At 44.5% G+C, this 23999-nt stretch overlaps 1 protein-coding gene across 1 annotated transcript in view; it reads right to left on the minus strand.

Moving 5' to 3' along the window:
• Nucleotides 1-263: 263 nt before the first annotated feature.
• The window catches only part of LOC116901695 (UPF0606 protein KIAA1549L-like), a 242887-nt gene continuing 219151 nt past the window's right edge, over nucleotides 264-23999 (minus strand). Inside the window, exon 17 of the mRNA XM_032903824.1 lies at nucleotides 264-1012. Coding sequence (XP_032759715.1) covers nucleotides 620-1012 — 393 coding nt within the window. The 3' untranslated portion in view covers nucleotides 264-619. The remainder of the gene's footprint in view (nucleotides 1013-23999) is intronic.

Here is a 23999-nt window from a genome sequence, read left to right on the forward strand (position 1 = left end):
CTCTTTTGGAAGATGAAGGTTCCCTTCTCAGTACCAACATGGCAACTCACTAATGTCTGTAACTTAAGCTTCTGGGGCACTGGACACCCTCTTCTGTGAGAGACGAATAGCACTGGATTTGTCTCAGAGGCCCATTACACAGACTGCGTGGCATACAAGCAATGCTCAGTTCAGTTCAGTGCATAACAGTATTAACTCTGGTGTACTTAGGAGGGACTTCCGTCATACCAGGAAGTAGCTTGTTGTTCTTATCTGTTTGTTTATTTACCTGCAGAAACTTAAAGCAACTTTCTGAAGTTTCAAAACCAGAAAAGTGGTCAAGGTGGGAATCCTGGTCAAGTTACCCCGACACACAGGCCCTTCACACAGGGCTCTTGGACATTTAAGTTGGGGTTCATGTTTGAAAACGGGGGAAACCACTAGTGAGTGGAGAATGGGTTAACCCTTTCAGGAGAGAAAGCAGAAACGGAAATGCGCTGGGGTGTCACATAGGGTTTCACAGGAACCTGTCCCTTAAGAACAAGGTTTGTCTGTGGATCGTGAGTGAAGGGTGAGAAAAGACTCCAGCACTGCTTGTTTCTAAATTTACGAATCCTTGCTCTGGGTTCCCTGTTGGAATCTAGTGGGAAGCGCTAATCCAAAGATGGTAGGACAGACTCACCGGCCGGGGCAGGCTGTATTGGTACATTTCTGGTCGGTAGGTGGGCACCCACTGCACTCCAGCCCTGGGCCGAGTCATGGTCCCTGGAGCACTGGTCACCACCTCTGAGTATGGCAGGTGCTGAGTGGAGCCATAGGCCTCCTGGTGCCGGCTTTGGCCCGCATGGCCAGCAGATGCCAGGCTGAAGGCTTCCTCCAGAAGCATGTGCATCTGTTGCCGGACTTCGTCGATGGAAGGCTGCGAGCTCAGTGTGGAGGTCTCCGAGTGGCCCTTCATCTGCCGTGCTCTGCCGTAGCCCCGGGGCTCATGGACTCTGTCCACGTTGGTCTCTTCTATGATCTCGGGCTCAGTCTGTGGGATCAAACAGAATGATCTGTTAATGAAGTGCTTTCCTGTATCCTAAAATATTCGCTGGGCCTGATGCGTCAAGCAGCCTGTGCTAACTTAAGTCATAGCCAATGTGTTCTATCTAGGAATTCCCACGACAGGAGCCGTCGGCTAGGTTTTACTGGAACCGTTGTAGTCTTCAGGTCTCTACAGCTACACCAGTGTGGCAGACTTGCTAATTAGCATAATAATGAGAAACGGCTTTCACTGATTAAATTAATGGCATTCTCAAAATCTCTGATGCCTTTGGGTATATGAATCTGGAGCACCGAGTAGCCTATACCCCAAAGGCTGGCAAATCATTCTAACTGAGCCTGGGACCAGCCATTGGTCAGGGAATTGCTGATTTCCTGATTCCACTTATCACAGGGAGCAACACGATCTTCCTTCACATACACAGATGATCTACAAGTATAATGTGGCATGAATGAACAGTTCTGAATGGGGCCCGGTGTCTTGTTTTCATGAGTACGCCAGGAGATTCAGATGCTGGCTCAAGTTGAGATCTACTGATCTAGAACATTCTCTTTCAGCTGCCCCTGTTATCCAGGGAGTAGCTACAGAACTGAGTGGGGTGGATAACTGAATCCCATTAGCTCCCAGGGAAGTCTACATGGACTGTCAGCCGCTTAGTCATTGGATGAAGGCAGGCGTTTAGTAAACTGTATTATAGGTTGTGTGGGACGCCTGTGAGTGTTTATTCTTACCAGTTCTAAGTTACACTGTCACGCTGGCCACACAAATCTCAGAATTCAAAAGCAGGAGACAAGGGATGGCCTAGGTGATTAAGGAGTTGTACATGGCAGAGATCAAAGATGCAATTGAGAAGGGCATTGAAGATGTCCTAGCCTTGGAAAAGCTGCTTTCCTTTCCACTTTGTCATATGTAAAAGGATGGCATATGTTTGTCAGAGGGTTGAACAAGGAATTGTGAATGTCTCTGGAGGATTCAGAAACAGTAGGACAGAACAGACACAACAAAGGTAGAATCTCCATCAATCCACACTCTCATCACCCCGGGCCACTGCTGTTAGCCCGCCGATGCTCGTGAACTTGAATCACTGGGTACATGAGGCACTTGGCTGCATAAATAAACACTGTGGGAAGGAATCCGTGGGGAATTCATTCACAGGCAAGTCATGTCTTTAAAGATCACAGATATATTCATGTTTGTGCTGGATAGTTCTATGTCAACCTGACGAAGCTAAAGTCATCGGAGGAGGAAACCCCACTTAAGAAAAAGGCTTCTTGGGTTGAGAGGTGGTTTCCAGTGGTTAAGAGCACTGACTGCTCTAACAGAGGTCCTGAGTTCAAATCCCAGCAACCACATGGTGGCCCACAATCATCTGCAACAGGGATCTGGTGCCCTCTTCTGGTGTGTGTAAGTAAATAAATAAATCTTAAAAAACAAAAAAGAAAAGGCTTCTATAAGATCAGGCTATACACAAGCCTATAGGGCATTTTCTTAACTAGTGATTGATGTGGGAAGGCAAAGTCCATTATATGTGACGCTATCCCTGGCTTGTGGTCATTGGTTCTAAAGAGAGCAGTCTGAATAAGCCATGGTGATCAAGCCAAAGCCACACTCCTCCATGGCTCCTGCCTCAGTTCCTGCCTTCAGGTTCCTGACTTCTTCAGTGATGGACTTTCTTAAAGATTTTGAGCTTAATGTTTCTTCACCAATGCTTTGGTCATAGTAGCACCAAGATAGTGCTACATATCATAGCAACAGTAACTTAACGAGGATGGTGTTGTAAAAGTATTTTTTACTTTTGTTAGTATTAACTTAGTACATATACATTAGTGAATAAATTGAAAACACAGGCAGCATGAAAAAGAAGTTAGTCATCTCTTCTAATCTTGTCACCAAGTTAGAACTTGTCTGTATGTAGTTCTAGATCAAAATTAGGCTCTCCATGTAGCTTAAGACTAAGTTTATTAGCAAACAACTATAGTAAGCAATTTCGAGTATTACTGTTTTATTTTAACATTCAAAGGCAGATCATGGGATAGGACATAAAATTATCCTTTTATGTGAGGGCATGTCGTGTTACTGAGGGCTTTTGATCATTGCCTGGGAAGTGATTTTCTAAAAGCCAGCAAAGATTTTGCTTGGAGAGATCCTCTAGATAATGAATCCACTTCTAGAAGAACATTTCTGTATAATGCAGAGGACATTTTGAATTGAAGTTCAAAGCTAAGGGTCTTTGATTCAAGCTCCATTATAAGGCAGGTAAATGGATTTTCAAAGTTGCCTGGAGGTGGGTGCGTTGTCATGGGCATATCCCACTGTGCCTCAGGCTCACCAGTGCTGGTTGCTACCCACACACGGCCTTCCTCCCTCCATCTTCAATTTTTCCCTAACACAGAATGGATATTTGGTGCCAGATCACTTCCAGGTGGGAGATTAACGTCACTGAGGTGAGCTGAGCTCTGATTTTACCACTGTTCAGAGCTGTTATGCATCTGTAGTCAGAAAAGTAAATATATAGTGTGAATTTATAGTTGTGTGTTAGGCAGGGCAAGAGTGCGTGTCTTAGTAGTGGTCCGTGCTCTCCCTCTCCTCCTTAAGATCCTTGGGGTGGGGCTGTGAAATGTGGGGGGTGGGGGGTGGGCAGGGTACCTCCTTGAACCGTGTTAGTGAGGGGTAGCACTACCTTAGCTACAGGAGGTAGACACAGTCCCTGCCCCGGCTTCCTTCAGTGATGAACAATGCTGTGAAGTGTAAGGCCAAGAAGCCCTTTCTCCTGAGACGTTTCGTTCATGGTGTTCCATCACAGCACCTAAACTAAATTAGGACACTCATGTCTCTGAATTCCAACTGTCCCTGGGAAGGTTATCCCTCCCCACACAGCAGTCCTTTGAGTCATCTAAAGGTCCACATATAGGAAGGGAAGACCTTCAACACCTCTGCCTGCAGAATGGGGGCTGTGTTTCTTCGTTTTAATGGGACCAGCTGCTTCTTCAGCCTTAGTTGCTTTTAGGGCTGTGCTAATAGAGCAGTTTAATAAAATTGTGACTCTGACCCTTGAAGGACTGTCCCATAGGAGAGATGCATAATATAGAGGCATAAACTGACAAATGGTGGGAAGGGTTATGCCAGGCACCACCCCAGAACTTGGTGTACATTGACCCTTTTTACCTTACGACACCCAGCGTAATATTAACTCATATAATTACTTTTTACCAGCCAGATGAGAAAGTTTGCCAAGCACTGAAAAATCCTCAAACAAAGCCCTTGCCCACCGTACACACAAACAGATCTTTGCCACCTCATAGGTGTGTGCTCTGGCCAGCAGGAATAGACTTCTGAGGCAAGGACAGAGAGGGAAAATTACTAGGATTGACCTCAGATATAGCGTCACCATATAAGCACAAGTGCTTCTCGCAATAATGTGCAATAAGCAATCAACTGTTCCCAATGCTCCTCAGGGGTTCTGACCTCCTCTGGGGTTCCATCTGCATTTGTCATCATAGCTCAATCCAGAGCTATATGTCTGAAGCCATTGATCAGCCGTTAAGTGAGAGAAATCTATATAGTGGGTATTCACATTTGCTCGAGGACCTGTGATATGAGGAGTCTATCCTATGTGTGGCCCTGCTTAGCCTCACAGGTCATATAACAGATGTGTCCATTTTCAGATGAGGGGTACCATGACCACTGGCTTACCTGGCCCGTGCCCCTTCTCTTACCTTAGGTTCACTGATGATGTCTTATGCTTAGATAAACAAAATTAATGCCTCCCCACTGACTGATGGTGGGCTTGGGTGCAAATCTGTCTGCCATATTGGGAATGAGAACACATTTTAAGATTAACTAGCAAGTTAGCATTCATTCTCAACTCCTAGTGTGAAAATCCTGGGAAGCTAGGTGTGTGTGTGTGTGTGTGTGTGTGTGTGTGTGTGTGTGTGTGTGTGTAATCAAAAATATGCCTCAATAGAAATTCTGAAAGGAGAAAAAAAGCAATGAAGGAATGACTGCTACTAATAATAAAAAATAGAACACAGAGATGATCCAAACAAAGAAAATGAAACCCATTGCAATCTGCCAGGGTGACTGTAGCTAACACTGTGACCTTCGTGTATGTCCTTCCAGATGTTTCTGTGTATATGGAAGAGGTTACAGGTCATAAATGCTGGAGCACTTCAACATACTGCCCTTTGCCCAGCACCTCTACCTGCCAGACAGATCAGATAATGACATAGTTGCCCACGACAGCCTTCCCTTCTAAGTGGGCCATACTCTGACACCAAATCCTCTGGCTTCTGTGATAGAGAACAGGAAGTGTGGGCAGCACAGTTGAGAGAGGAAGGCTGTGGAAGATAGGGTTTTTTAAGTAGGCTTTTTCTAGAGAGGAACAGAAGTAGCTGCCAAGTGGGAAGGAGAGAAAGTGAGGAGAACTTAAAAGGCCCACATCTTAGTCAGGGGGTTCTCTTGCTGTGATAAACATCATGACCTAAAACAAATTGTAGGTGGAAAAGATTGGTTTGGCTTACCTTCACATTTATCCACCATCAAGGAGAGTCAGGTCAGGCCCTTGAGCTAGGAACCTGGAGAGAGGACCTAAAGCAGAAAGAATAACAGACACTTATTGGTTGTTCTTCATGGACTGCTCAGTCTGCTTTTATTTGCAATTCAGGGAGGCGTCCTGACCAGAGCTGTCACCACACACAGTGAGCTGGGCTTGCCCACACCAAGCACTAATTCATAAAATGCTAAGTAGACTCGTCTCTACCTCAATATTATGGAGTTACTGTCTCAGTTGAGAGTCCCTTTTCCCAGATGACTAGCTTGTGCTAATTTGACATAAAACTAACCAGCATGACCGCTGAGTATGATGTCACATATATGAAAAATATGAATAGAGGATTAGAGATGTCTACAAATTATTGCTGTTTGCATAGTTCTTTGGTTTAGACACTCTTTCAGAATATACTATTGATTTTTTTAAAACAGAAAATAAGCATATATATGTATGTAAATGCATACAATATATAAAGTTTAAAAAAGTTTAACTTTTATTTATGTGCATGTGTATGCATCTGTGTGAGGATGTGGCACATGCATGCAGGTGCCCTCAGAGGCCAGAAGAAGGTGTTGGAACCTCTGGAAATGGAGTTCAGGTGGTTGTATGCCAGTTTGATGTGGGTGCTGGCAGAAAAGCAAGTGCTCTTAACTGCAGAGCCATCTCTCCAGGCACCATGTAAGGCTCAAAAAATACACATTTATGTGTCTATATATTATCATATATAAGCACTATATGTAATATTATATGTCAATAGATATGCACTCATCAGAAATCATTTTAAAGAATTCATAACTATATCATAGGAGTTTTAAGTTTATAGTTAATATACTCTACTCTGTGATCTGATATCTCACTACATATAGCAAACTCTAAAGGATATTCTTGTGATTAAACTTGCATACAGCCACAAATTTACCTCTAGATTAAATTTACACAAGTGGAATTGTTGGTATAGAGAATATGTATGTATTTTAGGTTTGGGTTCATTATGAAATTTCTTATGGTGGATCACAACCCATAGAGAAATTAAAACCATTCTTTATTCCCTGAACACAGGGGGCCCTGGTTTTGGATTTTTGTGGTGCCCTCCCATTGGACGAGCACCTACATCTAATCACATTGTTTTCTTTCTTTAAAAGAACTTTTTATATTTGCTCACTTTATTATTTTATGTGTTGCAATATTTTGCCTGCATGTACAAGTGTTGTGCTGTGTTCATGCCTGCAGAAGTCAGAAGAAGGAGTTGGATCCCCTGGAACCTTGAGTTACAGACAGTTGTGATTGCCATGTGGGTTCTGGGAATTGGACCTGGGTCCCCTGGAAGAGCAGAATGTATCTCAGAGTCAACTTTTGGGCCTCACATGTCATTTTCCAAAGAGCAAGCCAGTCTCATACACCAAGGCTGCCTATGCAGTGGGTAAAAACTCATGTGACCTCAGTTTCTTTCTGAAACCCCATGGGAACAAATTTGAGGGACATTATAGCTCTGTTAAGGACCCGCAGGACTTATGGAAACTATTTCACAAACTTAGTCCTACCATTTTAGCCTTGGGGAACATTTTGTAGCTTGAAGTCTTCAACAAAATTAATAACTAGTTTTGAAAAAGAATACACTAATGGAAAGATAAACTATTGACCAGCAGAAAATATTAGAGTCTATATTCAGGATATGCAAATACCATCTATAAATGAATAAACGATATCCAACTTGAAGATGGTACAATACGCTTGGAAAGATACCTCAACAAAGGACATTTATCAAAATGTCCAATACACAGGTATCACCAGTAACTGGGAAAACTGTATCACTTCAGATTCAGTAGAATGAGTTATATAAAACAGTCTAATAACAATAAGTGCTGGTGAGACAGAGAAGTAGGGTTGAATAGCCATCACGGTAAGAGGGAAAAGATTCGATGATTTCTAAGTCTGCAGTTTAGAAAAAAAGTCAGACCTATGTACCTACTTTACAACCCAGAATTTTTTTTCTGGGTTTTCTGAAACAGATGAGAACATGTGTTTACAATATAACTAAATTCTCAGAGTATATTTTATACCAGCACTAAAGTGAAAACAACCCAAATTTCCCACAGTAGGATGAAAGATAAGCAAATGGCATTGAATTTATATGAGAACAGTAATAGAAAAGAACAAGACACTGGTAACACAATAGGATAGGAGAATCTTGAGTTGGAGAAGTCAGACACATAGGATGTACTGAACAATTCATTTATACAAGTCCAGGAAAAACAGGGCTGTGATGGTGGATATCAGATAGTGGTCGCTCTGGATGTGAGGAAACTATCTGGAATGTGTGAGAGAGAGACAGAGAGAGAGAGAGAGAAAGTGGTTCTGTATTTTGATTGGGTTGGTGGTCATAAGGGTATTCCTATTTACTGCAGATATGAATAGTTTAATATATCAGTTTCACCATGATAAAATAAATAAAATGGGCTGAAACAGTATAGTTGGTTTGATGGGGCTGGTCAAGGAAGACCTGCCTAAGGAGATGATATTTCTGAAGACCTGAAGGCAAAGGGGTTGGCTATGTGCTTACCACAGGGCAGCAGATCTTAAGCTAGGCATCTTAAAATAGGAAAAAGCTTAGGATGTGCAACAAAGAAAAACCATTATGGAATGAAATTGTGACTCCAAAGTCATGCCCTGCATTGGTATTCCCTAGGACCTCAGAATGTGATCCTGTTTGGAAAGCAAGAGTCTTAGAGGTTGATTAAGTTAAAATGAAGTTATTTGAGTGTGCCCTAAATCAATAGTACAGACGTCCTTCTAAGGGTGGACACAGACATCTACAGAGGAGGACAACAGAGCACTCAGCAGGACTCCCATCTACACACCAAGGAGAGAGGAGATCCTCCCTACCATTCTCTAGAGCAAACTAATCCTCCTCACATGGTGACCTAAGACTTTGAGTCCCTAAAGCTCTGAGGAAGCACACTTCCTTACTGACACCATTTTGTGTCCCTAGCAAACCAAGACATGACCTTGTGGCTGAAGCCCAAATTGTCAGAATTGGACTGATCCCAAAGGTCCCAAAAAAGCCACAGTAAGAAGGTTGGACTGTTTTCAAAGGGCAACTACAAACACCTAGAGACTTCTAAGCAGGAGGGAAGAGTGGCTGGGATTTGTGGGAAGTTACTTAGGAGGCTCTTGCAATATTCCAGGCAGAAGAGGCAGGAGTTTGATGAGGTGGTCATGGGCAAACAATGCCAGTGAGTTCAGACATTTTGGCACAGGACCAACAGGGCTGGTTGATGGATTGGAAGTGGGGAACTGAAGAAGAAAGGATGGAGTCAAGGCTGGTCCTTTCCTCAGAGGACTCTTGCTACACATACATTTGATGATCTCTGGGCTCCCGAATGGTGTTCTTGTCTGAACCTTTCCATTACTGGGAACTCCTCTCCTGGGGGGGCTAACATGTGTGGCTCTACTTTGCAGTCCTTGCTCAGAAGCAGTCTTCCCAGAGACCTTTATGTTTGGCTAAGACAGTAAGATCAGCCCCTATCTCCTCTACTGCCTCAGCTAGCTTCTTGGACCTCCAGTGTCCCTCTGGCACTCCCATGTCCATCTTTGTACCTTTGATTCTGTTCTACTGGACTGCAAGGTCCTGGAGGCAATCTCCCTGTTGAGTCCCCAGATGGCTGTGAGACCACAATAAATACTCATTGACTGAAACTAAAAAATAGTTTTTTGAAATCCTAAAGAACATCTCTGTCTAAAAGTCGTCAGCAGGAAAGGCATTTTCACAATTCTAGGACAAACAAGACAGACACACTGCAAGTGGAGCTGCGAGTCTTTAAGAACATGCAATCCAGAATCCCAGGCATGGGCCTCAAAGTGAGGAATGTTCTAAAAGGTCTCTACTTTCCACACTTGCCGCACCCAAACACTGCATTTTAGAGGATGAGACATTGAAAATCCCCTGCCACCCCACAATTTGCTACAAGGCTCTGTTTTTCTGCTTGGCATTAATCAGCAGCTCCACCCTACTAGGAACAGTCTCCACAAATTCTACACGTGCCTGGCAGGGGGCTAAGAGCAGGCCGAGGGTGGTAGCTAAAAAGATAAACCCCAGGCATGATAAATGGAACTGGTTCCTTTCCTGCTTTTTCTCTCCACCAATCATGGTCCCGGGCCCACACTAAACAGGACAGCTTCCCCTCTTTAATGCCTGCTCTGGATCTCACAGGCCCACATGCTGCCTGCCTTGCCCAGGAAGCAGGGATATATTTAGAAAGCTACTTCTGGAAAACAAACTCCAGGGGCTCTGCCTTTGTGGAAGGCTGGCAGAGCAGTGGAGAAACGCTGCAGCCACTTCCTTCTGAGCTTACATCTCAAATGAGTCTCCACCAATAAAACAGAGACTGGCCCTTATCGGCACAGGTTGGGGTCTAAAGAAGAGTTTGGTGACCTCTCTGCTGCAAAAATTCACGTTTCATTCCACGACCCACTGCAATCACAGTGAGGCCATAGGTTGAAAGACAGTGTGGTTTCTGCATTTTGGGCAAGCTGAAGAGACAGGATGGGGTTTCCTCATTGGCTTTTAATCTTCCAAATGGTGAAAACTGAGACCACACAGACAGGGCAGGGAGAGACAGAACTATCAAGTCTTCAATGTCATTTCTGCTGCAAACATCTCTAGCATGCGGCAGGAGCCTGAGGGGCAGGCTCAGCATTTCTAATCCCATAGCCTGCTGTTTATCATGTACAGTGGGGTTTAAGACTGATGGTTAGAATATCCACTGGCCCATGCTGTTTGGAAAGTATGTGCTGGAATAACAGGTAAGGTTTCAGGTCCCCATCACCAAACCCATCTTCAGTTACATCTCATGAAGGTTCCCTTTAGGTAGGGTTTAGTCCTTTCCTTGGTGCAGGACACGTTTCACAGCAGATGGAAGATGCCTACAGGACTGGGATGGAAAGGAGGCCAGAAGACAGGGCATCACTCACTGATGGTAGAGTCTGAAAGCCATGGGTACCACTTTCTGCCTCCTCCTCCCATACAGTGTTGCCAGCATCAGCCCATTTGTTCTCACAGTAATCCCATGAGATATAGGACCACATGCATGCCCATTTTATACACAGTACCCTAAAGAACAGACTGGTGAAGCAACTATTGATAATTCACAGCCAGGTTCCAGAAACTACAGCACAGTCCCTGTGTTGCTTGTGAACTTTGAAGGGACTCTATAAGCCACACTTGCCTGACTAAACTAGTTTTAACTGTTTCAAAAAGTAGTCAGCCTAGGCTACTATTTCCAAACTTTCAATTAACATAGATGGAGAAACCGAATGTTCCATGACAAAACCAAATTTATACAATATCTTTCCACAAATCCAGCCCTACAAAGGATAATAGATGAAAAATTCCAACACAATCATTATTCCTTAATATCTCTTAATATCAATGGACTCAATTCCTCAATAAAAAAGACATAGACTAACAGACTGGACACTTAAGAGGGTCCAGCATTTTTTAGATACAAAGAAACACACCTCAGTAACAAGGACAGAGTAAAAGACTGGATTTTCCAAGCAAATGGTGCCAAGAAACAAGTTGGAGTAGCCATTCTAATATCAAATAAAATTGACTTTCAACCAAAACATGTCAAAAAAGATAAGGAAGGACACTTCATATTCATCAAAGGAAAAATCCACCAAGATGAACTCTCAATCCTAAATATCTATGCCCCAAATACAAGGGCACCTACATACGTAAAAGAAACCTTACTAAAGCTCAAAACACACATTGCACCTCATACAATAATAGTGGGAGACTTCAACACCACTTTCATCAATGGACAGAACATGGAAAAAGAAACTAAACAGAGACACACTGAAACTAAGAGAAGTTATGAACTAAATGGATTTAACAGATATCTATAGAACATTTCATCCTAAAACAAAAAGAATATACTTTCTTCTCTCAGCACCTAATGGTACCTTCTCCAAAATTGACCATATAATTGGTTTTCAAATCAGGCTTCAAGAGATACAAGAAGATTAAAAATAATCCCATGCATCCTATCAGATCACCACAGACTAAGGCTTCAATAACAAAAAACTACAGAAAGCCCACATACACTTGGAAGTTGAACAATGCTCTACTCAATGATAACTTTGTCTAGGAAGAAATGAAGAAATTAAAGACTTTTAGACTTTAATAAAAACGAAGGCACAACATACCCAAACGTATGGGATACAATGTAAGCAGTTCCAAGAGGAAAACTCATAGCCTGAGTGCCTCCAAAGAAACTGGAGAGGCATACACTAGCAACTGACAGGACACCTAAAAACTCTAGAACAAAAAAGAAGCAAATACACCCAAGGTAGTAGATGGCAGGGAAATAAACTCAGGGCTGAAATCAACCAAGTAGAAGCCAAAAAGAACTATACAATGAATCCAACAAAACCAGAAGCTGGTTCTTTGAGAAAATCAACAAGGTAGATAAACCCTTAGCCAGACTAACGAGAGGACACAGAGAGTGTGTCCAAATTAACAAAATCAGAAATGAAAAGGGAGACATAACTACAGAATCAGAGGAAATTTAAAAAAATCATCAGATCCTACTACAAAAACCTATATTCAACAAAACTGTAAAATCTGGAGGAAATCGGCAATTTCCTAGACAGATACCAGGTACCGAAGCTAAATCAGGAACAGATAAACCATCTAAAGAGTCCCATAACTCCTTAAAAAAATAGAAGCAGTCATTAAAAGTCTCCCAACTTAAAAAAGCCCAGGACCAGATAGGTTTAGTGCAGAATTCTATCAGACCTTCATAGAAGATCTAATACCAATACTATCCAAACTATTCCACAAAATAGAAATAGAAGGAACACTACCCAATTTCTTCTATGAAGCCCTAATTACATTTAGGGCTTCACAAGACCCAACAAAGAGAACTTCAGACCAATTTCCCTTATGAATATTGAAGCAAAAATACTCAATAAAATTCTCATAAACCGAATCCAAGAACACATCAAAACTATCATCCATCATGATCAAGTAGGCTTCATCCCAGGGATGCAGGGATGTTCAATATATGGAAATCCATCAACAAAATCCACTACATAAACAAACTCAAAGGAATTGATTATTGAATGGCCAAAAACACCTAAAGAAATGTTCGACATCTTTAGTCATAAGGGAAATGCAAATCAAAACAACCCTGAGAGTCCACCTCACACCAGTCAGAATGGCTAAGATCAAAAACTCCGGTGACAGCAGATGCTGGCGAGGATGTGGAGAAAGAGGAACACTCTTCCATTGTTGGTGGGATTGCAGACTGGTACAACCATTCTGGAAATCAGTCTGGAGGTTCCTCAGAACATTGAACTCCACTACCTGAGGACCCAGCTATACTTCTCTTGGGCATATACTCAAAAGATGCCCCAACATACAGCAAAGACACATGCTCCACTATGTTCATAGCAGCCTTATTTATAATAGCCAGAAGCTGGAAAGAACCCAGATGTTCTTCAACAGAGGAATGGATACAGAAAATGTGGTACATCTACACAATTGAATACTACTCAGCTATCAAAAACAATGACTTTATGAAATTCATAGGCAAATGGATGGAACTGGAAAATATCATCCTGAGGTAACCCAATCACAGAAAAACACACATGGTATGCACTCATTGATAAGTGGATATTAGCCCAAATGTTGAATTACCCTAAATGCGCAGAACACATGAAACTCAAGAAGGATGACCAAAATGCAGATGCTTCATTCCTTCTTTAAAAGGGGGAACAAGAATACCCTTGGGAGGGGATAGGGAGGCAAAGTTTAGAACAGAGACTGAAGGAACGCCCATTCAGAGCCTGCCCCACATGTGGCCCATACAAACTAGATAAGATGGATGAAGCAAAGAAGTGCAGGCTGACAGGAACCGGATGTAGATCTCTCCTGAGAGACACAGCAAGAATATAGCAAATACATAGGCTAATGCCAGCAGCAAACCCTGAACTGGAGAAGGACCCCCCATTGGGAATTCAGAGAAAGGACAAGAAACTGGAAGGTGCTTGAGACCTATATGAACAACAATACCCAACAACCAGAACTTCCAGGGACTAAGCCACTACCCAAAGACTATACATGGACTGACCCTGGGCTCCAACTACATAGGTAACAATGAATAGCCTAGCGAGGGCACCAGTGGAAGGGGAAGCCCTTGGTCCTGCCAAGACTGAACCCCCAGTGAACGGGATTGTTGGGGAGGGCGGTAATGGGGGGGGAGGACGGGGAGGGACACCCATATATAAGGAGGGGGAGGCTAGGGAATGTTGGCCTGGAAACCAGGAAAGGGAATAACAATTGAAATGTAAATAAAAATACCCAATTTAATAAAGATGGAGGAAAAAAAAAAGAAATTGAGGAAGATCTCAGAAGATGGAAAGATCTCCCAAGCGCATGGATTGGCAGGATTAATATAGTAAAGATGACCATCTTGCCCAAAGCAATCTATAGATTCAATGCCATCCCCATCAAAATTCCAACTCAATTCTTCATAGAGTTAGAAAAAACAAATTTGAAAATTCATTTGTAATAACAAAAAACCCAGGATAGCGAAAACTATTCTCATCAATATATGAACTTCTGCGAGAATCACCATCCCTGACCTCAAGCAGTATTATAGAGCAGTAGTGATAAAAACTGTATGGTATTGGTACAGAGACAGACAGGTAGATCAATGGAACAGAATTGAAGACCCAGAAATGAACCCACACAGGTATGGTCACTTGATCTTTGACAAAGGAGCTAGAACCAACCAGTGGGAAAAGATAGCATTTTCAGCAAATGGTGCTGGTTCAACTGACGGTCAGCATGTAGAAGAATGCAAAATGATCCATTTTCATTGCCCTGCACAAAGCTCAAGTCCAAGTGGATCAAGGACCTCCACATAAAACCAGATACACTCAAACTAATAGAAGAAAAAGTGGGGGAGAGCCTGGAACACATGGGCATTGGGGAAAATTTCCTGAAGAGAACACCAATGGCTTATGCTCTAAGATCAAGAGTCGACAAATGGGACCTCATAAAATTGCAAATCTTCTGTAAGGCAAAGGACACTGTCAATAGGACAAAATGGCAACCAACAGATTGGGAAAAGATCTTTACCAATCCTACATCTGATAGAGGGCTAATATCAAATGTATATAAAGAACTCAAGAAGTTAGACTCCAGAAAATCAAATAACCCTATTAAAAAATGTGGTACAGAGCTAAACAAAGAATTCTCAGCTGAGGAATATCAAATGGCTGAGAAACACCTAAAGAAATGTTCAACATCCTTAGTCACCAGAGCAATGCAAATCAAAACAACCCTGAGAGTCCACCTCACACCAGTCAGAATGGCTAAGATCAAAAACTCAGGTGACAACAGATGCTGTTGAAGATTTGGAGAAAGAGGAACACTCCTCCATTGTTGGTGGGATTATAAGCTGTTACAACCACTCAGGAAATCAGTCTGGAGGTTCCTCAGAAAATTGGACATTGCACTACCTGAGGACCCAGCTATACCTCTCCTGGGCATATACCCAAAAGATGCTCCAACATACAACAAGGACACATACTCCACTATGTTTGTAGCAGCCTTATTTATAATAGCCAGAAGCTGGAAAGAACCCAGATGCCCTTCAACAGAGGAACGGGTACAGAAAATGTGGTACATCTACACAACGGAATATTACTCAGCTATCAAAAACAATGACTTCATGAAATTCATAGGCAAATGAATGGAACTAGAAAATATCATCCAGAGTGAGGTAACCCAATCACAAAAAAACAAACAAACAAAAAACCAAAAAAAAAAAAAAAAACCCACACATGGTATGTACTCACTGATAAATGGATATTAGTCCCAAAGCTCGGATTACCCAAGATTCAATCCAGAGACCACATGAAGCTCAACAAGAAGGACGACCAAGGTGCAGATGCTTCAGTCCTTCTTAGAAGGGGGAACAAAAATATCCATAGGAAGAGATATGAAGACAAAGTTTGGAGCAGAGACCGAAGGAATGGCCATTCAGAGCCTGCCCCACCTAGGGATTCAGCCCATATACATACAGCCACCAAACCCAGACAATATTGCTGATGCCAAGAAGTGCATGCAGACAGGAGCCTGATATACTATCTCCTGAGAGCCTGACAAATACAGAGGTGAATGCTAGCAACAAACCATTGAACTGAGAATGGGGTCCCCATTGGAGGAGTCAGAGAAAGGATTGAAGGAGCTGAAGGGGCTTGCAACACCATAAGAACAACAATACCAACCAACCACTCCCGGGGACTAAATCATCATCCAAAGAGAACACGTGGACAGCCCCATGGCTTCAGCTTCATATGTAGCAGAGGATGGCCTTGTTGGGCACCAATGGGAGGAGAAGCCCTTGGTCCTGCCAAGGCTCAACATGCCCCAGTGTAGGGGAATGTCAGGGTGGGGGAAAGGGAATAACATTTGAAATGTAAATAAAAAATAATCCAACAAAAATAAAGGAGTCAGTCGGAAAGCATCAGGGAAAGCTGCTTTGTGTTTTTGTGAGATTAGTCACCTTGGCTAATTTCTGGCCTGTTGCTGCAGGCCAGAAATGGACAGGGAGGTCCTCACCTGTGATTCAGCACTATTTCATAGCTGACAGACTGTTCCCACATCTTCTCAGATATGTCCTTCCTCCTCTTCAGCCTTGCAAAGGCCAGACAGCTGTACAGAGTGTCTTTGGCACCACCTCTTTCACATCCACCTCAGATGCACAGACGGCCGTCTTAGTGAGGGCTTCCCAATGCCACAGTGCACACCTGAGTACCACCCTGGAGCCACGGTACCACCTCAGGTTGGCTGTTTCCTGAGTGGCCACCCAAAGAGGAAGGGAACAATGAAATGGAGGAGTGTGCGGGACTCCTTCCTCAGAGAAGTCCTTTCTCAAGCAGCCCGCAGGGCGACAGTCTTGGCACCGTCCTTTCCTTCCTGTGCTCTCATCTGGTTCTCTGGCTGTGGTAGAACACTGACCAGAGTCACTCTAGGGAGGGAGGACTTCACTTCATCCTACGCTCCCAGGCCACAGTCCCATCACCGAGGGAAGTCAGAGCAGGAGCTGAGGCAGACACCATAGAGGAGTGCTGCTTCCTGGCTTGCTCAGCCTGCTTTCTTGTAATAATCCTGGCCCACCTTCCCAGGGGTGGCCCCTTCCATAGGGGGCAGGGCCTTCCCGTATCAAGTCATTAATCAAGAAAATGTCTCAGAGACTTGCCTACAGGCCAATCTAAAGGAAGTAAGTCCCCGACTGAGGTTTGCCTCTTCCCAGGTGACGTCTGGTTTGTAACAAGTTGACGACGGACCAGCTTACCCTGTGTCCCAGCCAGCTGCCAAGGGTGGGACAAAGCCTGTGTCAGGTCACTGGTTATATCTGACTCGGGTAAATCAACCAGTGTCGGCCTCACTATCCCCATGATTGACACAGAACTGGGCATTTACTCTACGGTGGTACAGTCAGAGTAAAACTTATAAACTTTGCTTCGTAATTGGGAAAAGAAAATTTTCTGCTGTGCTGGTTAATGCAGGGCCATTTGGTAGAGAGAAGCAAGCCAGTGCGTAAGAGAACATAGTCCTGTACATTGTAGAGGGATGAGCTGACATGTTAATCAGCATCCCTGAACTTGCTGTAATCAATGCATTTCCTGTTGTTTTAAAACAGTTGCTGAGTTGGCTTTAGCCAAAGCATCTGAACTGATAACCACCGCTCAGACCAGAAGAAACAGCAGTGCACACGGTTTTGATAGGGTGTATGTGATTCAGAGGTATAAACTGCCCACTTCACGAGTCTCAGCTCAGGAGTCACCTCTTTGGCTGACACCCTTGTTTGTTCATTTGCTCAACAAATAGAGACACCGACTCTAGTGTACGCCAGTCCTATTCTGAGTGCTGAGGTTACAGGAATGAATAAAACATGATTTCTGCCCTTGAGGAGTCGAATGGAGAAATAATACAAAGAAGTCAACAAGCGGAAGGCAGGGGTGGGAGTTAAGGACTGTGGGCTGAGAACTAGGTATTACTGGGACAGAAACGATGGGCATCTAAGCCAGGCCCAAAGATAGGCATGGGAGGGGGATGGAAAAGATGGTGGGCAAGATGACATTTAAAGTCCTGAAGGTTTGCCCACGCCAGGATGTTTACCTTGTGGAGTATGTAGGACAATGTCTTGAGATATTTTTGGTTGTCATGACTGGGAGGAGATACTGGCAGTTCCAGGTAGAGAGAGCCAGGGATACTGTCCAACATCCCATGCACATGAGAACTATCCAGTCCCAGGTCTTAACTTTAGATGGAGCTGGCAGGAAGACATGTTCCCCACAGAGTGATAAGCACACGTGAATACAGAGAGCGAAGAAACCACATGATGCAACCTGGGGAAGGGCGGTTCAGTTGCAGCTGATGGTTTGGGTGATGGGGTGGAGGCGCCAGCTATCGGCATATGGCTGCTTCAGCCACAGCACAGAGGTCTGGAGCTGTGGGAGCTTGTGAGGTGCGGGCTTGACGTTACAGATTGTGTGGTGTGGTAGAGGTCACTCAGTCAGTGAAGGTAAACAACAGTGACTGTACTGGCCAGCGCTGTGGGACGTCCCGGGAAGATCAGACCTCCTGCGGGACCCTCCCCCACCCCCGACCCAAGTTCATTGTCACAGCAAGCCTAGACCTTTCTGAACCACTAATCACAACCTGGACAGAACTGGTTTTTCATACCCTTCAGGAGCCTCACCCAGAGCCATGGAAGGGCTAGTGAAACCTAGGCGTGTTCTCATGTGAACACCAACAGACATTGGTTCCCCAAAGGCTTAGGGATCCCCAGTAGGCCAAAGGGCACATAAGCATAGAATAAACTAGAAGACTTGGCTTGCTTCTCAGGAGAAGAGGGGGCAGGTGCTGGGCTCACTTCCAGCTGCCCACCTCAGAGATCAGCTTCCTAGGAACACTTATCCATGGTTAAAACAGGACCTTTACCTAAAATACCCATGACTGGTCTGTAAAGCCAAACTCTTTCACTCAAGCTCAACACAACTCTGCTGGGCCATCTAAGCTCCAAGGGAAGTCATCTGAGACCTAATGGTAGCCATGGTCTGGCTTCTAACTCTCCCCAGCCCTGCTTTCTTCCCTTTGACAACAGGTATTTATACAAAGATCATACTGCCTTCGGGACTACTCCAAGGCCAACAGGCAGTGGGGTCTGAGAATCTGAGAGGCTATGGTGGCTGGGCAGGAACCCAGGATAAGAGCAGGAAGACCTAGAGCACAGGGAATCCTACGGGATGAGCAGGTAGAGAGCACCTGAGAGGTCCTGGCAGAAGGAAGGTCTGTCACTTGTCAGTGGAAAGCTGTGTTCATGGCGGAGAAGCCCTGGGCCTGCAGAGCCATGGTCATGAGTGAAGTCACCAGGCTGCTCCGGTACTCCTGCTGCCTCACAACCCTACAGTCAAGAATCACATCTTCTACTTACATCCTCACACCTTGCTAAGTGGCTTCCAGCTTGGTAAGGTCAATGTCTTCCTGGACAGTCACCAGCCTGATGAGATGAGGACCTTGTCTTTAGCTCCTTTACCATCAAGTACCTCAACCTCTTGGGGTCTCCTAGGACGTCTGAGTTCCTATTATCAGATATCTCCTTCAGACCGCAAGTCCTATAAAAATAAGTGTTTTGCAAATGAGCTCAAGGCAGTATATCAAATTGAAGCCATTACAGTGTAGATTCGTTGGCAGAGGTGGGAAAAGAAGTTAAATGCTGCTCTGGGGGACCGTGTAGGAAAGTTATAGGTGGGATAAGGATCAACAAGAGAGAAGCTAGTTAAGGGAGCAACATGCAGGTTGCTTCTAGAATGAAGGACACGATCAACCAGAGGAAAGGGCAAACCCTAAACCTAGCTCTTTGCTTCCCAGTGAAGTCAAACTGGACCCTCAATAGGAACCTCTCCAACACTGCAGGGTACGCCTACGATCTGCCTTTGTCTCTATTAAAGCCAGAAGATGCTGGGAGAGAGGGAGGGAGTTGGGGGCCAGAATGCTTTTCATTCACAACAGGATGACCTAGAAACCCTCCAAAGTTGCCATGGCCTACTGCCTACAGTCAGGGCAGCTCTCCACATGTTATCCCCATCATATCCTATCCCCTTCTATGTGGAAGCAACCTCTCCAAATACCTATTCCAATTCTTGGCCTCCTTCCTGGAACCACTGTTCACCTGTGGCAAAGGGCGCTGGCAATCCTGTCAGCACATGGCTACTCACGTAAACACCGGTCACACAAGGCAAAATGTATCCAGGCTTCATCAGCTGGGGACTGAGCTCTGAGCTAGTGGTCATCTCCAATGTCTATGACAATTAATTTTCATTGTCACATTGAGTGGACTTAGAATCATCATGATAACATGAGTCTGAGTGCGTCTGTGAGAGTGTCTCCAGAAAGATCTAACAGAGCAGGGAAGACCTACCCTGAATAGGGGTGGTGCTATCTTGGGGTCCCAGAAGGCATAAAAAAGAGAAAGTGAGTTAAGCATTCATTTCTCTCTGCTCTTGCTACGGTCACAATGTGCCCAGCTGCCCTGCCCTCTTACCACCACACCTCCATTGCTATCACGAAATATATATATATATATGTGTGTGTGTGTGTGTGTGTGTGTGTGTGTGTGTGTGTGTGTGTGTATTTTTTTTCAAAGTGTAAGCCAAAATAGATACTTCCTTCTTTAAGTTGCTTTTGTCAGAGCAATGAGACAAGTAATACAGAAACCTGGGAACTAAAGGGGAGCCATTGTTGTGATAACCCCGACCACATGGTCTTCAGATCTCTGGAACTGGTTTGCCTGTGGAATGGGGAAGAGTTTGGAACTTTAGATGGGAAAAGCCCTAGGATGCTGTAAGCGGAACCTAACGAGCCAGCCTGGTGGGAATGTAGGAGGTCAGGTGCCCCGAGAAACATGAAGTGGAGGTCATAGCTCATGTAGTTTCAGAGAACTAGGACTTCACTGCGGACCGAGCTAGAGGCCATTTATAGCCATTCTGGCAAAGAGTGGCTGGATTCTTCCCATGTCCTGAAAACTTGAATGAGGCTGACTTCAGATGTAATGACCGAACCGCTAGACTTCAGTTTTGCCTTGGTTCCATGGGAGAAACATGAGCTCCTAGGGGCCAAAGGGTGATGTGCTTGTGTCAAGTTGTTGTCAACTTGTTTGATTTAGAGTAACTATGGAAACACATGTCTTGGTGTGTCTGTGAGAGACCAGGGAGGACTTATCCTGCATATAGGCAGTCCTGTCCTGTGGATCTTGACTGGATAAACAGGCGCCAGAGGGCTAAGTATCAGCGGCCTCTCTGTCTGCTTCCTCACCGTGGATGTAATGAGAGCAGCCACTCTCTCCTATCACCCATCCTCTCCTCCCTGATGGACAGTATCTCTTCAAATCACAAGTCAAAACAAACCCTTCCCTCCCCGCTTCGCTTTTGTTTGGTATTTTGTTACTTCAGCAGGAACTGACTGCTATTCTCTCTCTCTCTCTTTTCCCCCTTTGATAGTCTGTTAAAACATTTTCTCGAAACATGCCTCTGGAATGAAGTCCGGTGATTGTGACATGGCCCCTTCTGAGAGGTGCCTGGGGATCAGTGCTATTTATGAAGATTTTAAAACCCACTGCTCACCTCTTAAGCTGTGAATCTGTTGGTCCGCTCCAGGAAAGCTTGTCACACACAGATGGCCCTTGGCTTTTGTCTCAGTCAGTTGATAATATACCGATTTTAAAAAGCATTTAATAAATCCGGCCTCTCAGACACTATAGCATAACCCAGTCTACCTTAAACATGCTCAGAACAGTTACAGTGGCCTACAGATGGGCAAAACCATGCAACAGGAAGGCTGCTTATAAAGAGGTTGACTCTTCCATGGATATTTACTGATGGTAAACACACTGAGCACAAAAACCACAAAACAAAATGTACCCAAAAGACTATGACAGGGGACATTATAGAGTGTGCTTGTTCACTACTGAGATCACGTGCTGTCTAAACATGGTTCAGAGCCATTTCCTAGCACCATGGGGAACCATATATCATGAGCCCAGGGACAGACCAACATTTAAAATCTGAAATTCAGGTTCTTCTGAATGCACACTGCTTTATGAGCACCCGGAAGCGAAAATGTCACAAGTAAAGCCTCTATGCATCACGGGCCACCTATAGTTCTAGTGTGTGGAACCTCAGGTGAAGGATTTGAGAGAAACTCAGAGGAAACAGATTACAGTGAGGGACTGGGAGTTAGACGAATCCTCGACAGGCAGACAGACAGACAGGGGAAGGGGCCACAGGCAGAGAATTAAGATGGCCAAGTCCCAACTTCTGCACCTTCCTCATCTGGGGCAACGACCTGGCAGCTTGAGATAATGGCCTGGGAGGCTCTTTCCTCCCACCAACAGGACACGCTTGCCAGAAGATGACTTTTTAACAAATTGAAAGCCAGAGCAGGACAGGGCTACCCGAAGTTTAGACCGGTCAGCTTCCTCACCTTTGTTTAAACTGACCAAATTAAGAGAAGAAGACCCCAATTCCAGCCATCGATGACTTAAAAAAATCCGCAGGCCTCCAGGAGGGCCCGAACACTCATTTCCTGAGTCCCCCCCCTCCCTTCGGCTTTGCAGGGACTCTTTCTCTGTGTGCCTTGCCACCCCTAACAGAAGTAGGCGTTGATTCTGTTGATTCCACCTGCTGCGTCAGAGATTTTCCCTGCTGTTACCTGTTGTGGTTAAGATTTTTTCCTGCTTTTTAATTCCTTAACTGGCAGAGGAAACAAACCTGATCCAGACCCCCCAGTTGATAATGATGACATTATTTTTCAGAGGTTAATATTCATTCTCAAAGCCGTGGTTCAAACAACCATTTCAGGGGCTCCCCCACTGTCAATGCTTACAGCCGTTTCTGTTTCTGTCATATTTTCTTCAAACTCCCAGGAACACATCAGATGGCTTCTGGGGTAAGAAAAAGACGGTGTTCTTTAAGGTGTTCCCTGGTAGGTCAGCCATGTTCCAGTGGATGGCCCCACACCCATGACTCTATGGGTGGCACAGATTGGATTAGAAGTTAGGTGGGGTTGGGGAATAGGATGCAGATCTCGGAGGAGTTAGGGGAAAGGTGGGTTTAATATGCTCAAAAGTGACATCAGGACTGGTCGTGTACCTCAGTGGTAGAATGATTGCCTAGCTAGGATGCAGGAAGCCCCAGGTTACTTACCCAGCATTGCAAAGCAAGGAAGCAAGCATCCCCCAAAGGGACAAACTGACCAGCTGAGAAGGTGCAGTTTTAATCCTGGGGGTGATCTGAATGTTCCCAGACCTCTAGAAGCAAAGGCTGGGGTAAGTGATTTGGGAATATGGGAAGAAATTTCAGTACTTTTGTGCCCAAGAATCATGGTGGGACATTTCTTTTCTTCTCTTCGTAGATTCATTATTTTCGGCATGGTTTTCATTATAAAATAACATTTTATTATTTTAAGACAAGCTTTAAAAAAGATTTTTAAAAAATGTTTAAAAATTATACGCCTATGTGTGTCTGCGCATCAGGTCTGTCATGGGAATGCAGGTGTCTGGAGAGCAGGAGATGGTGACGGATGCTTTGGAATTGGAAGCACAGGTGGTGGTGACTCATCCTGTGTGGGTGTTGGGAACCAGCCCCATCCTCTGCAAAAGCAATACACACTCCAGACTGCTGGGTCATCCCTCCAGCTCAGAAAAAAAGATCAACTTCTTAAGTGAAATGTATACTTAGAAGTCTAGAGAGAAGAGGGCTTGCTGCTGTTGCAGAGGACCAGAGTTCATCCAGTTCCCAGTGCGCACATGGGGTGGCTCCCAACGGCCTATGGCTCTAGGTCTACTTCTTGCTTGCATGGGCAGTGGCATGCACAAGCATGCACACACACATGTATGGCATGACATACAAATGAATAAACAGTAAAAATAAATCATCTTAAAAAGGAACTAGGTATACACCTGCAGTCCCAGGGCAAAGGGGAGTCGATATGGAGACTCGGGAATGACGGTCTTGCTGGCTAGCCGGTGGATGACCAAGGCTTGCTGGAAGTCAGCCTAATAGGAAACCAGTGAGCTCCTCTACCTTGGAGGAAGGGTGGGTACAGGGTGGAGAGAACTCTGGGAAGATACCCGAGATCCTTCGCTGGCCCCTCACAGGTACACATGGGTCCAAGGGCCTAAGCACACAGGTGTACATGCACACACACACACACACACACACACACACACACACACGCACAGGCACACATACACATGTCATTCACAGAAAATGCATGCATACACAAAAGACAAAAATATATATTTTTTAATTTTAGGAGTTTTCCCCCCTTTCTACATTTAGTCT

Source organism: Rattus rattus, chromosome 5 (assembly GCF_011064425.1).
Source record: "Rattus rattus isolate New Zealand chromosome 5, Rrattus_CSIRO_v1, whole genome shotgun sequence".
Classification (NCBI taxonomy): Eukaryota; Metazoa; Chordata; class Mammalia; order Rodentia; family Muridae; genus Rattus; species Rattus rattus.